Raw genomic sequence first — 13,437 nt, forward strand, 5'->3', positions numbered from 1 at the left:
AGCACTGTGAGATGATCTCTTGAATGATTGAGATGGCTGCAGAGAAATGTAAGTGCTTCTGAATATTTGAGAGGTAGCTTTAGAAAGAGTTGAAACACCAAGGGCCAGAAAGGTCTCAGCTATATTAGAAAGGATTCTAGTAGGAAAGTGAGCTAGTGTCTATTTAAGTGAGAGAAGGCCATGCTGCTGCTGTACACGTAATCTGAAACTCATTGAAAGCTTGTGGCAGTCTGTCATTTCAAGCATCCAATACAAAGTCTATTCGTACAAGGATCTTAAAAAATTCAAGATAGATGAACTGGAAACGTTCTCACAACTTCTTGTTATTAACTTCTCCTTGGAAAAACAGCTGTTTTAAATGCAGAGATAATTATAAATGTGTTGTTTTAAGCTGAAGAAAACCTTTTAGCCAAAGGTGGTGGTGGTGGTGGTTATGTGTCATGGAGTCGGTTCCGAGGGTTTTTCTAGGCTGTAAATCTTTACAGGAGCAGAAAGCCTCATCCTTTTCCCATGGAACCGCTGGTAGTTTTGAACTGCTGACCCTGAGATTGACAACCAGACTATGCCACAGGAGTTTCTTTTTAGCCAAAGAGTATTTAGCAAATGAGTTTTGATGGTGGTTTAATGAACTTTGGTGGTAGATTTAAATAAAAAATACTTCTTCTCTGAACTAATGCAGATAAGTCTTTTCTTTATATGTGTGTTAAGAGAATGCAGGGCAAATACATTTTCTCTTAGTTTATCCAACAAGGTGCAATAAAAGACGCAATTCACTTAAGGATAAGCACAAAGAAGTAAAACTGAAGTATACTTCCAAGCAAAATTTATTAGCTGTCTATTCAAGAAAAAACACAATGACCTTTGCTTGTAAGAATTCAAAGTCAATTACCTGAGAGTCAGGTATGAATAGTTTTCCTTTTAAAATTAGATACAGAGAGTAGAAATGGTAATTTTTCTTAAATATGACAGGCAACAGATATTGAAGTCTTTTCTCATAAATGGCATCAAAGATAGTAATTCATTTTCAGCAAAGCTGCATGCAGTTGACCAAATTTCAAACCCAAAGCCTTTAAAATACAAAGCTGGTTGTGCACTTGACAGTAATCACAGTAGGCTATTCAAAGATGTTTCATTATTTTCTCCCTAGTGAAATTCCTCTGTAATAACTATGCACATTTTGGTTTCACTGCTAAGACTTTCTAAGTTGATAAACGTTTGCATAAATGCTGTCTTACGGAATCACACTACAAAGAGGTGCTTGGGATTATGGGATATGGACAGAAAAACCCTCTGAAAGTGTTTTGACTTAGTTTAAGTGAAGGATAAAGACCAAATTAGGATCCTTCCCCTCCACCCCCATTTTCTCAACAACTAAATAGTCTGTACAAAAAAAGAACAAACATATGTACAAAATTCTAGAGTCTACATACATTGTGAAAGGCCAGTCACTGCCCACAAAAGAAATGGCATAAAAAGTTTTATCTGTAAGGTGCTCAAGACCAAAATATGAAGAGTTCTTATGCAAAGTCATAAGAAATACAAAGCTAGTTCTTAGTGTATGTGTAGTTTAGGCACTGTTAACCATATCAAATCTTTCAGGTCCCAATATCAGTTTGTAAATTGCTGCTTCAGGGCATAAAATATAACCTGAATGATTTAAAATTGCCTCTAAAAAGTGCCTAATTTACACCTAGGAAATATTTTACACCACATACCAAGAAAGTCATGCTCAATATATTCTTGTCCTCAATTGTAGTCAGGGTTCTGAGTTCCATAGAAGAAAAATAATTATCATAGTAAAAATAGTTGTATTGATCATAATCCTTACTAAAACCAGCCTTAATATTAGTGATGCTTTCAAAGTACTCTATTCTATAAAACAATTTGTGAAACTCTTTTACATTTCCACACAACGTACTACATATCTTATGGATTGCATGATTTTATACAATCTCAAATGCATATGTGTACACACAGTGAAATCTAATCTATGAATATTGCTTACAGATACTTTCAAGTGTCTACATTAGAATAATTCCTTGTACCTCTCACTAACACTGTTTTTATTTAAAATTTATCAGATAAATAAAACACTAAGAGCTCATTGTTCATGATGCTGATGATTATATTTTAATATAAAATAGCAATGCAACTTTACAACACAACAGTTTTTTTTTCTTCTTTTCTTTTTAGTCATCAAGCTAACCCTCTTGTATTCTCATGATTACTACCAAAGACTCTTATTCACTTACTGTTTGCACTTCTAAAAAGTACAAAAAAAAAAAATTGCAGGAAAAGACTCCTGTTCAAAAACTCACATTCAATCAACAAAACCACACTCATCCTAATTAAGGTCCCTACTCTTTAGATTTCATAATCACTGTGCATATTATAACACATAAGTGCAGGCAAACAATAGCTGAAGTACAGTTGTCATATAGTGTAAACCAGAACACTAGGCAAACTTGTGAAAAGAAAATATATTGCCAAGCTAAGAATGTGGAAATGCAAACCACAGCATTTCATAATAAACCATCTTCTGGTTGTCTGAGGGGAGGACATCTTCCAAAATGTTTTATTAGAGTACCAGAAGAGCTTCCTTGAGACACAATTCCGCCCCCCCCCCGCCCCTTAAATATGTTATCATTTTCAAGTATAATGATTTTCTTTGTAATCCCACATATCAATGTTTACAAATTTCTAGCAGAAAGCAGAAATCGGTACTCTGGTTAGGAAGCAATTCTGCCCTGTGTCCCCTAGGCATGGTAGTGGCAGTTACTCTGCTGGTGGTTTGGCAGCAGGTGGAGATGGTGATGGTGGGTGACTTCCATTGGAAACCATAAGGCATGACAACGGAAGGCCTGCAGGGAGGTTTCCGGCAGGTTTATGCAGATGTGTTGCTGAAATGCAGCATAAATAAGGAGGGAGAGTGATTCATAGCCTCTTGACATAGTTTCCAGGAAAAGTACCAAAGAATTTGGTTCTTCTTGAGGTTCCTGAAAATAGAAGCAATAAATGAAAGGTGGTAACAACAATGAAATATCTGTCCAATATGTCGATTTAAGAGCTTATTATTTGCAAGGCTTCCCTAAAATAGCAAGGTTTGGAAAAGAGAAAAAAAACAAAAGAGACTAAAAGCTCACTTCAAGATCAAACAAGCAGATTGAGCTGTTCTGCCCAATGTACTCATTATTGCCGAAGCTTAAATGTGATAGGACCATCAGATCAGGTTAAAAAGGAAAACTCAGTCTCTCAGTCTAAAGGGGAAGTCTTCCAGCCCAGCCGAGAAGGTGGGTGGCAGAACTCAGCCACCAAGGCTGCTAAGGAATCGTGATGAATGGAATGGGAAAATATTTGGGAAGGGATATGTTCAAGTAAGTTTTCTTAATATGGCACAAGTCTGGCAGTGTGCGAGGATGGGTAGGGAAAGCACAAGGGCAAGGCTTGGTTCAGTGGGCAAGAGGCCTTCCTCAATTATTCATTTGTGGGGGAAAAAATGCAGAGAAACAACACAGAAATGATCTAGGATACTGTTACTATCCAAAAACATTTTTATCATCACATAAACAGTCATGCTGAATGCTATATCATTCATTTATGAATAGCACTGTCAGAATCCTTAAAAAAATATGGACATTTTGAACAAGTTACAAAGTCATTGGGAAAAAAAACACAAAACACATCACTATGAGGGTAGGTGTCCCCTCATCAGGCAAGATTTCTCACATGGTGGGTTAAACTCAATGCACACATGGCCATCTTTAAGGCTGCCTTTGGTTTCAAACGACATAATCCCCTTGAAGCTTTTTGTAATACTTGGTGCACAAAATCTTTTTTTAGGATCTCCAGTGTTTCGTTTCTTATTTATATTCTGGAAAGTATTTCTAGTTTCATTACTGTCCCCCTATCCCTGTGTAGGTAAGTTATTTAACTGGTTTTCTAAATGGAAATGAATATAAACAGAATCAGAGATTTGTGGATGCAAATGTGATCTTAGTTCTTTTATTATTCTGACACTTATTGAACCATGTGACAACTCACTTACTTAAAAAACCCCTTGTTCCTTTCCTTTTGCTTTTCTGGGATTGGCTTTTAAGTGGTAGGAATGGGATTTCTTTCCACTGAGAGCACAGATTAAAGCTAAAGTGAATTATTGCACTTTCAGGGTACTTACATCTGGTAGCGTAGTGGTTACGAATCGGGCTGCGAACCACAGGTCAGAAGTTTGAAACTACCAGCTATTCCGCGGGAGAAAGATGAGGCTTTCTGCTCCCGTAAAGATTTACAGCCTCGGAAACCCTGTGCAGGGTCGCTATGAGTCGGAACCGACTCCACGGCAATTAACAACAACAACAGTAAATGAATGAGCCGTTCATTCAGTCTTGCTCCCTTCTCAAACGACATCCTCACTATTGGCTACCAACATTCTCCACTGAACAGAATGTTGATATTTTTTCATCTAGAAAGCAATTTATTTTTGTTTGTTTGGTTTTTCTTCAGATCTCATTCTAACTGGTGAAAATTTCTCTCAGTTGAATTGGAAATAAAACTAGTGGAAATAACACAGGTACCTGGAGCAGTAGATCCTAAACTTTATTAACAACCCATTTGCCTTGGAATTACATTATGCTTATGAGTGTATGTATGAAAGATCAAAGGCACTGTGAGTTCAAAGAAAGCTTGACTATGACATTGAACCATGCAAATGAGCAAACAGAAGCAAATTATAAAATAGCCAAATGTGTCAAGAAAAGAAATCTACACATACCCACAAACCATCCATCATCACACTTCTCCATCACATCAATGACATCATTCTCTCTCAGTTCCAGCTCATCTTCATTCCTAGGAGTATAGTTATACAGAGCCTGAAATCTTAAACAGGACAAATGGGTTTGTTTAAAATAAATCTTTACTCCTTTGTTAAACTATAGAAGATTGTACAATTTTCATTTTACCTTTAACATTTTTACTCTTATTAGTATATTAAATAGCATAAGTCTTTGGTAGTCATATAGCAGTAGTAGAAATATTTAGACTTCCATGAGAATCAGACCACTTTAATAACATTTAAAAAACTCACAGTGAGGAATATTCATTGTGGGTTATAACATCCATGGATTGGATGCAACATTTTAACATTTAAAAGTCAGACCTACATTTCAATTGACTATTCAAATAATATCTATTATACCAATATCAAATAATAGTATAGACTATAAATGTGATATTTTAATGATTCAGCTACATAAGAATGAAAAGGAATTATTTTTAGCTAGCTGTAAGTAGAGACAAACAATTTGGGTTTGCAAATTGAGTTTTCAAGTGAATCTAAATGGAAATGTATAAAATATTTCGGATACATGTCTTATAAATCACTTTAAGGGAATTACTATGAAAGAGAAGACTTTTTTTACCCACCCAGAAAACAGTCTATTATCAAAGGTTGCAGAAATGTTTTCTTAAGTTTTAGAATAAAAAAATCTAATGCAATTCAACTGGGAAGTTAAGGGGATCTTAGCTTATTCTATGCCCAAGTATCATTGAATTGATAAACCAGTACATGATAGAACAAAATTCCTTTCTAAAATGGGTCCTGGACAAACTGTATTTGATTAAATAATGTTTTCTCTTGGAATAATGTTATATAAAGAATTAATGACTTAATCCAGTCTCTCCCTTTTTCCTATCTGAATACTTTGATGTTGCATATTATGGTGATCTTGATTAGTAATGAATCCAGATACTGATTGGGTTGTAATAAAATACTTTGTGTTTTAATGAATATTAACATGGACTTGCATTTGAGAAAGTGAAGACAATAATTCTAGCAGCCCAGAAGTTCAGGGAATGTTTGATACATAGTTAACATGAAAACGTGTTCATATTATTCCTGAGATATTTCCATTACTGTGAAGTAGATTTTTAAAAAGCAGTGAATTTGTGTTTGTTGAACAAAGAGACTAAAAACTCACTTCAAGATCAAACAAGCAGATTGAGCTGTTCTGCCCAATGTACTCATTATTGCCGAAGCTTAAATGTGATAGGACCATCAGATCAGGTTAAAAACTGTTATGTTCTTCATAACAGTTACATACTTCTGCTACTGTAAGAAAATAAGAACCATATTCCAGAACACTGGATTTTTAAGGTCACCTTTAAAAAGTTGATAATAAATACTGTTCAGGAAAAAGAACAATTTATGTCTAATTACTTTATTAGTTTAGAAACTCATATTTTGGTAGAACAAAATGATTCTATGGTCTGAACTCAATCATCACGCGGTAAATGAGACACTTGGCTCCCTTGGCTTCCCCTCTCTGTCCATAAACTTTTTCAGACTACCTTGGGTAAAGTTGGCTTCACGAGGCTCTGGGGAAGAGCTGGTCATGTCAGATGCCCAATACTCTTCCACGCCCCGGTTCCAAAGCCTGAGAGTCCAGCACTAGGGGTTTTTTTCTTTGTTAATTTTTGTCTGTGCATTAGGGATTTGATTTCGAGGCTATTCAGGTATATAGTTGGTATTTTTTATATACCCATGTGGGAAGTTGATTTCAACATAAAATCAAAATATTCAGTTAAAAAAGGGGACAAATAACATAGTCATAGTCTTTTTTTTTTTTTTTTTTTTCCCAGTTCCACATTTGTGGGAGATAGTCACTACTAGACTGCTAACTCAATGGGTATACATTGTTCTCACACTTTGGAGAGACTGATTCACTGAACTTCTCAGGAATCTGCCTTCTCCTGGGCATGTCTCCAACCACTTAAGGAGACAGGCCTATTTAAGGCCACAATCCCCAGCTGCTTAAAGAATCTCAAGGTCCCAAGAGCTAAAAAGCCAAAATTGGCAGACTCCTATTTCACTTTGGATTGATGAAAGCCAGCATGCTTGTCAAACTTTACGTACCGTTCTGATTTAATTAGACAAAAAAAAAAAAAGATAAATAAAAATTGGGAGTTTCACAGAAATGTAACTAAATCTCTGGAAACACTCCTACCTCTGTTGGCTTTCAAAAATTAGTGCTGCACGCATAACAGGAAACACAATCAAATCACAATACGAAAATGCTGTTCTGAAAGAGGTGTTGGTGAAATGACCGATGGTGGTGAAGTCAAGATGCCTCAAAAATAAATGTGTCTTTTAAATGGAAAGTACTATTAAACTAAACTGGAGCTCTATGACATGCAACTTTTCCTATATTTTACTACAAGCATATTTTCTTTCAAACCCCATTTTTTAAGTGAAAGACATTAAATGGTACCCCATAATTCCATTAGCTGAGGTTGCAATCAAACAGAAATTTCATAAAGCATGTTTTTAATGTCTTAAGCGGGATTTAAAAAATGAATTCTGTGATTTCACACACACCTAAAGGACCATTGGTGGAAGTAATAGCACCATATTAGATAACAGTGTCACACTTGTTGTTAAAGTGCTATCAAGTCTGTTCCAACTCATAGCTACCCTGTATAGGGCATCCAAGAAGCAGCTAGTGGGTTTGAACTGCTGACCTTGCAGTTAGCAGTCCAGTGCTGATCCTATAGCACTACCCCAGAAGTCCTTTTAAATGCCACATAACACACCTTGTAATTCATAAACACCTTAAAAGGTGCTTAACATAAAGTGTTAGTAATGCAATAAATCTAAATAGCCCAGGAATTTATTTTTTCTGTGTGGTGTGACATGATATTATTACTGTTTTATATAAATAAGGAAAACCGTAGGATCACAAATTGTATTACCTTTTTTTTTTCTAATTAAGGGAAAATTAAAATTATTCTTATCTTAACTTGTCCCTCCCCTCCACCCGCCTCATGAGACAGACTTTCTCTCAGCAATAGAACATTTCTAGCTGTACTTGGTGAGAGCCAGACTCAGATGAGGTGGTTTCTGCAGGAAAAGCTTTTAGTTTAGGATTACTATGGGTCGGGATGGACTCACAGCACTTAACCACATGACAAGGTCTGTGAGCAGGAGGTGGACAGCTATCAGGCCCCAGGCCAGTCTGTAGAACCAGTCCTACCTATTAGCAGGAAGGAGTCTTATTGTCTGTGTGCTCTGCTTCAGGTAAGTAGAGCTCAGGTGGGGCTCACTACAGGTGCTTAGATTTGCTGAGTAAGGTTTAGTTCCATAAATGCTCCTTTGTAGGGGTCTAGTTCCTGACTCACAGAACAGACAGTGAGCAAAGGACGTTTATAACTTCCCAACATCTCTTAAAGTCAGAAATGGAACACAACAACCACATAAAAGATAGAAGTCTAAAGGCAGTATGTGACACCTTCAGGCTGATTTGCCTTTTGTGTCAAAAAAGGGAGGGCATTGAAAAAGACAAGTTTGAAAAGACATGTTCCTGGGGTTAAGAGAGCAAGTTATCATTTCACAAATGTGAGTATTTCAGTACTGTTACTTTCAGAAGATCCTTCTAAGAATGTAGTTTGGGAATTATATTACTAATTTATCACTTTAGGTCTATTTCATTCCTCAGGTCTCCAGATTTATGTAAACACCATGTTAGAACATTGTCTAGTTATCTTTAAAGTTGTAGTTAACGAAACTATACTACATGGCCAGTAGAACCAAGAGGGAGATGAATTTACAAATCTTAGCAATCACTTAGGCGTGGAAGACATTTCAATACCTTCTCTGTAAAACCATGCTTTATTTAAAAAACTTAAGTTTGCTTTTGCTCTACATTATAAACTATGGAGACTATTGAATTTTCTCTTAATTTAGGAGGTCTCATGTTAGTTTCTTTGGTCTCTTTCTCTGGAAGAGTTGCTTTGGTACATCACTGCCCATTTTGTGGATCAAGGTTAGTCTTGAATTTAGAAGATAAGAAGAGTACTTACGGTTCCCCCCCACCTTGAATGTTTTCATGAGTAAACACAGGACGCTGTGGCTGAAATGAAATGATTTTCAATGTAAACAATGTTTCAACTGGCACTAATTAAAAGATAATTTGGATAATGGCATGGTACTTTTCTTGACATTTAATATTTCCTGTTATAAAAAACCAAAAGGAAGGGGAAAAAACAACAACAAATAAAATGTTTCTGCAGAATTAATGAAAATATTTGGATGTTTTAAGTAAACAACAACCAAGGTTCATGTGTTTTGAACATATCTACAATCTAATCTGGCCAAGCTTTAGGGAAAAGTCAGTGTTTAGTCCCATTGATTTTTCAAAAGCCAGGAATACGGCAAGGATGGGGCCACCAAATCACCGGGATGGGGCGTGTAGACAACTTCATACAAAACCTTATTCTGCAGTGTTTTCAAACAAGCAGAAAATAAACCACATGTAGTTGAACAGCAGAGTATCCACATTTATTCTTTATACGTTTCCTTCACAGACAACATTCTCACATACAGTACAGATGAAAATATCAATAGGCAGACATCCCATGCTACATTTCAATTAACACTGTCTGTTCTCAATGTGGAGAGAACACATGCATTTTTGAGAGAGGAAACAGAGAACTTGAAATAGGATGCAACAAAACAATATCCAGGTAACATGTAACATTTTACCTTCGAAGAGAAATATTGGTAGAAATTTCCAGTGCACTGAACTCTCAAAAGAGTTTCTTTTCTTTTTAAACTAAGCATCAAGACCAGTATCTGTAATAGATACTTATAATATTGGAAATGACAAGCCTTAGCATCCCATATATCCACATAAATATTGCAAGGAATGAAAAGTTAATACTTTTGTTGAACATAAAAACTTAGGGTAGTTTATACCCAATGGTCAAAATCTCAGTGGGAAAATACATTAAAATTCATTCACAACACATTTCAAAAGTATTTTCTCCTGAACAATAGCTATGTAGTAAAATAACATAAATGATTGTTTGCATAGCAACTATTCAAAGTAACATTTTGATTACTACTGAATTAGTTGGTAGATCTATGTCCTAAGACCTCAGGACCAATTCCTGGACTCCCAGAGTTATGAGTGGATTATTGATAGACTGAGTTTTTTTTCCTGCAAATTGTCCATAGAACCTGCTGTTCTAAGCTTTGATAAAGAATTCTGGGGTTCTTTTAAGTCTAAGTTTATGATCTACTCTCTTTCTAATTCTTTATTCCTCTCTTCCCATCCAAGCTGTCTTTCTATTATAAGAAGACTATGTAATTACATTACTAAAATTAAAAACTTTGAGCCTATTAATTGGAAGTGCTTAAAAACAGTATTCTTAGATGTTTCATTCAATAGTCTGCCTATGGAATACATAAATTCAAGATAAGAATTATAAGGCAATATATGATTTAAGAACTTCAAATACTTTGCTTCTATAAGTCAATATAAAATTCCTAGCAATGTATATATTATTAAAATTATAAAACTTTTCTTTTTTTAGAATTATTAAGACTCAATTGTTCTCCAGCCATTCTTAAGGTAATTAAATTTGGTATGTTATTAAGTTAAGTAAAAAGTATAAAAAGAGGTAAATATAGGTTACTATAAGCCTATGTCTACTTACATTTCTTCAAGTTCTCTTCCAATCATCTATATATGCTTTTATGCTTAAATAAAATTTATTTTGTAATAAAATTCCCAGTCTTCTGTTCATTTTTTATAACTACAGAATAATATTCCTTACTTGTGTGTATATGTACATCATAGTTTTCTTAAATATTTCTTTCTTGCTTATTTGAGATTAAGATTGATCTAATCTTTCAATCATAAATAAAAATGCAATAAACATTTTTATACCAAGAACTATTTTCTTCATTTGAACTATTTCTAGGAGACAATTTCTGGCCAAAAAATATGCATTAAAATGGCATGATTTTGATATTGCTGGTGTTAATCATTCAGCATATTACATATTCAAATGTAGCTTTATAAAAATCTAATTTTTCATAATTTAAATCATGTACCAAGATAACTACCACTCTTTCACATAATAATCATGGAATCATTTATAATGCATAACTAAGCTATGAATAATAAAATAATGTTTGTTCTTGTCTTAAAAGGAAATGTTTTGTGAAACACTTCATTTTGCTCTGATAATAATCTGCCTATTTCATGTACTTACACTATTCTAAAATGGTGCTGTGGATTAGATATTGGGCTGTTACTGCAAGGTGGTTCAAGCCCACCAGCACATTCTGAGGCTGTTGGCTACCATAAAGATTTACAGTTTTGGAAACTCTATAAAAGTCGCTATGAGTCAGAACCAGCTCAATGGCAGTGGGCTTTTTTTTTTGGTTTTTGTTTTTAAAGTACTTTTTAAGTTGAGTGAAAGTTTGGACTTTTACATTATAACACCACAATGCTTGGTAAACTGGTCTAATTGTATTGCTTCCTTATGTTAAAATGTGACTACTGTGAATGCATTGTATGCAGATAAGTTAGCTTCAACTCATCGAATCCCTATATGATGGAGTACAATTGCTCCTGAGAGTTTCTTAGGCTGTATCTTTATGGGAGTACACTGAATCTGCTGGGTAGGTTCAGTTAGCAGGTGATCATCACTTAACTGCTGTTCCTTGTTTTTATTGTTGCTAAGTGCCTTCAGGAGTTGGTTCAGACTCATAGCAACCCTGTATAGGGTTTCCGAGGAGCTGCTGGTGAATTTGAACTGCTGACCTTTGCAGTTCAAACTGACCTTGTGGTCCAGTGGATTATTACACAGTGACTAAAATTCGACTGCAATCTTAAGGACAAAATATTCATTAATAAAAGTCAAAAGTGTGCCGATCAGCTTGTAGTTACCACCATTACAATTCTACTAATCTAATTCCTTCAAGTTAACGCATCACATAAATTTTTTAAGTTAATTGTACCTTTGGCAATTATGAAAATTGAACTATTCCTATAAACATATGGCTTCCTTAATTCTATAGATTTCTGTGTCTCAAAAACATGTGTTCGTGGTGTTCCAGCCAGTATTGTCCTTGCTTCTAGCCATCTTTCCCAAGAAATCTTTACTTTATTTAGTCTCTCTCTTTTTTTTTTTTTTAAAAAAAAACTTGTTTTCTCAATTATCTATTTTCTACACTACTCAGGTCAGAATTTATCACTGTTTTTATTAGTAGAAAAATAGCATATCTATTCGAATGTTGAGTAATAGAATGTTCCTAAGTTTACTTTTAACAGGAATAATGTGAATAACTAAGAACAAGGTTTAAGGAAAGAAGAGTAGTTATTTGAACTAATTTAAAATATTTGGCTACCAGAAAAATAGCATTAATCATTATTTGTGAAGGCACTGGCATGTCTTTCTGGTTTTGGTATTGACTTTCAAAATGTGTCTCAACTTCCTTATCCACATTTCCACAAATATCTTTTTATCATTTAAGGGAAATTTACATACACCTTACATATTCCATTGTCAGAGAACTGTGACAACTGATATGTATCCATTAGGTCTTTTGTGTTCAGCCACATAAAACAATAATGATAATAATTCCACTTTATTTTGTAAATCAGTAGACTGAAACCCAAAAGATATTGAGTGCCGTTTTAGGTGTAACAAGTCAGTAAAAAGAAGAAACAGAATGAAAATCCTGACTCCCATTCTTTATTGCAAGAAAGATTACTACAATGCAGTAAGATGGCTAAGTTGCTTAAAATCACTATCTTCATTTTGTTCCTCAGGCACTTGTTTATATTGTTTATGGATAATCATGGAAATGATTTCAGGAGACTATCTTCCTTTACCCTTGGTTATTAAAACCAGGGCTTTGAATCATTTGGGAATTTTGTTCGAATGTAGATTCTGATTCAGTATATCTGAAATGTAAATTCTTAGCACGGCGTCAGCCCTGAGAAAGAGTGGATTAGAAGATGATTATAACTTCATTTATACAGACCTTGGAGGAATAGCATTATTATGTATGTGAACTCTACTGCCACCTAATGGCGAGCTATGGCAGCAACATGCTAAAATTGTTTTCACCTTTCGCGGGTTCTCAGCCTGAATTCACTGTATTTTAAAGACTGCAGGGTCAACAATGTAGGACTCAACTGTTTTCCTGATCTTGTTCTTCCTTTCCTCTGATTTAAATTCTTGTAAAGAATCATCCCTTACCTATGAGTATTTTCAATTTGTGCTTGTTTATAACAAAGAATTTTTTCTTAGCAGTTTTGTGATTAAAAACAGAACAGAAATACATCGTGACGTTTGAAGAAGTTCACATGAACTGTGAACCTTAGGAGATGCTTTTCAAGGTAATACTTTACAGTCAGTGTGCTGGAAATTTTAAGTGAGAATTTTATCTTGTTTTTTTCTCTTGATGAATCTGAAGTTGTTGTTGTTGTCAGGTGCCATGGAGTCGGAACCGACTCATAGCAACCCCATGCACAGCAGAACGAAACAATGTCCAATCCTGGGCCAACCTCACTACCGCCGCCACACTTGACACCATCAATGATGCCACCTGGCTGATCCATCTCATTGGGGGTTTTCCTCTTTTTC

The 13,437-nt window shown here is 35.0% G+C and overlaps 1 protein-coding gene across 7 annotated transcripts in view; it reads right to left on the bottom strand.

Annotated features, from left to right (window-relative positions):
- Positions 1-2,877: 2,877 nt before the first annotated feature.
- SORBS2 (sorbin and SH3 domain containing 2) overlaps positions 2,878-13,437 on the bottom strand; it is a 121,565-nt gene continuing 111,005 nt past the window's right edge. For 6 of the 7 annotated variants that reach the window (XM_006834448.1, XM_006834445.1, XM_006834449.1 and 3 more), the window contains 3 exons: positions 8,854-8,903; positions 4,769-4,875; positions 2,935-2,996 (listed from right to left, as the gene is read on the bottom strand). In XM_006834448.1, the coding sequence (XP_006834511.1) occupies positions 2,935-2,996; positions 4,769-4,875; positions 8,854-8,903 (219 nt within the window). Of the gene's footprint in view, positions 2,997-4,768; positions 4,876-8,853; positions 8,904-13,437 lie in introns of all 7 variants that reach the window. The other variant, XM_006834446.1, reaches the window with a different exon arrangement.

Source organism: Chrysochloris asiatica, unplaced genomic scaffold, assembly GCF_000296735.1.
Source record: "Chrysochloris asiatica unplaced genomic scaffold, ChrAsi1.0 scaffold00011, whole genome shotgun sequence".
Taxonomy (NCBI): Eukaryota; Metazoa; Chordata; class Mammalia; order Afrosoricida; family Chrysochloridae; genus Chrysochloris; species Chrysochloris asiatica.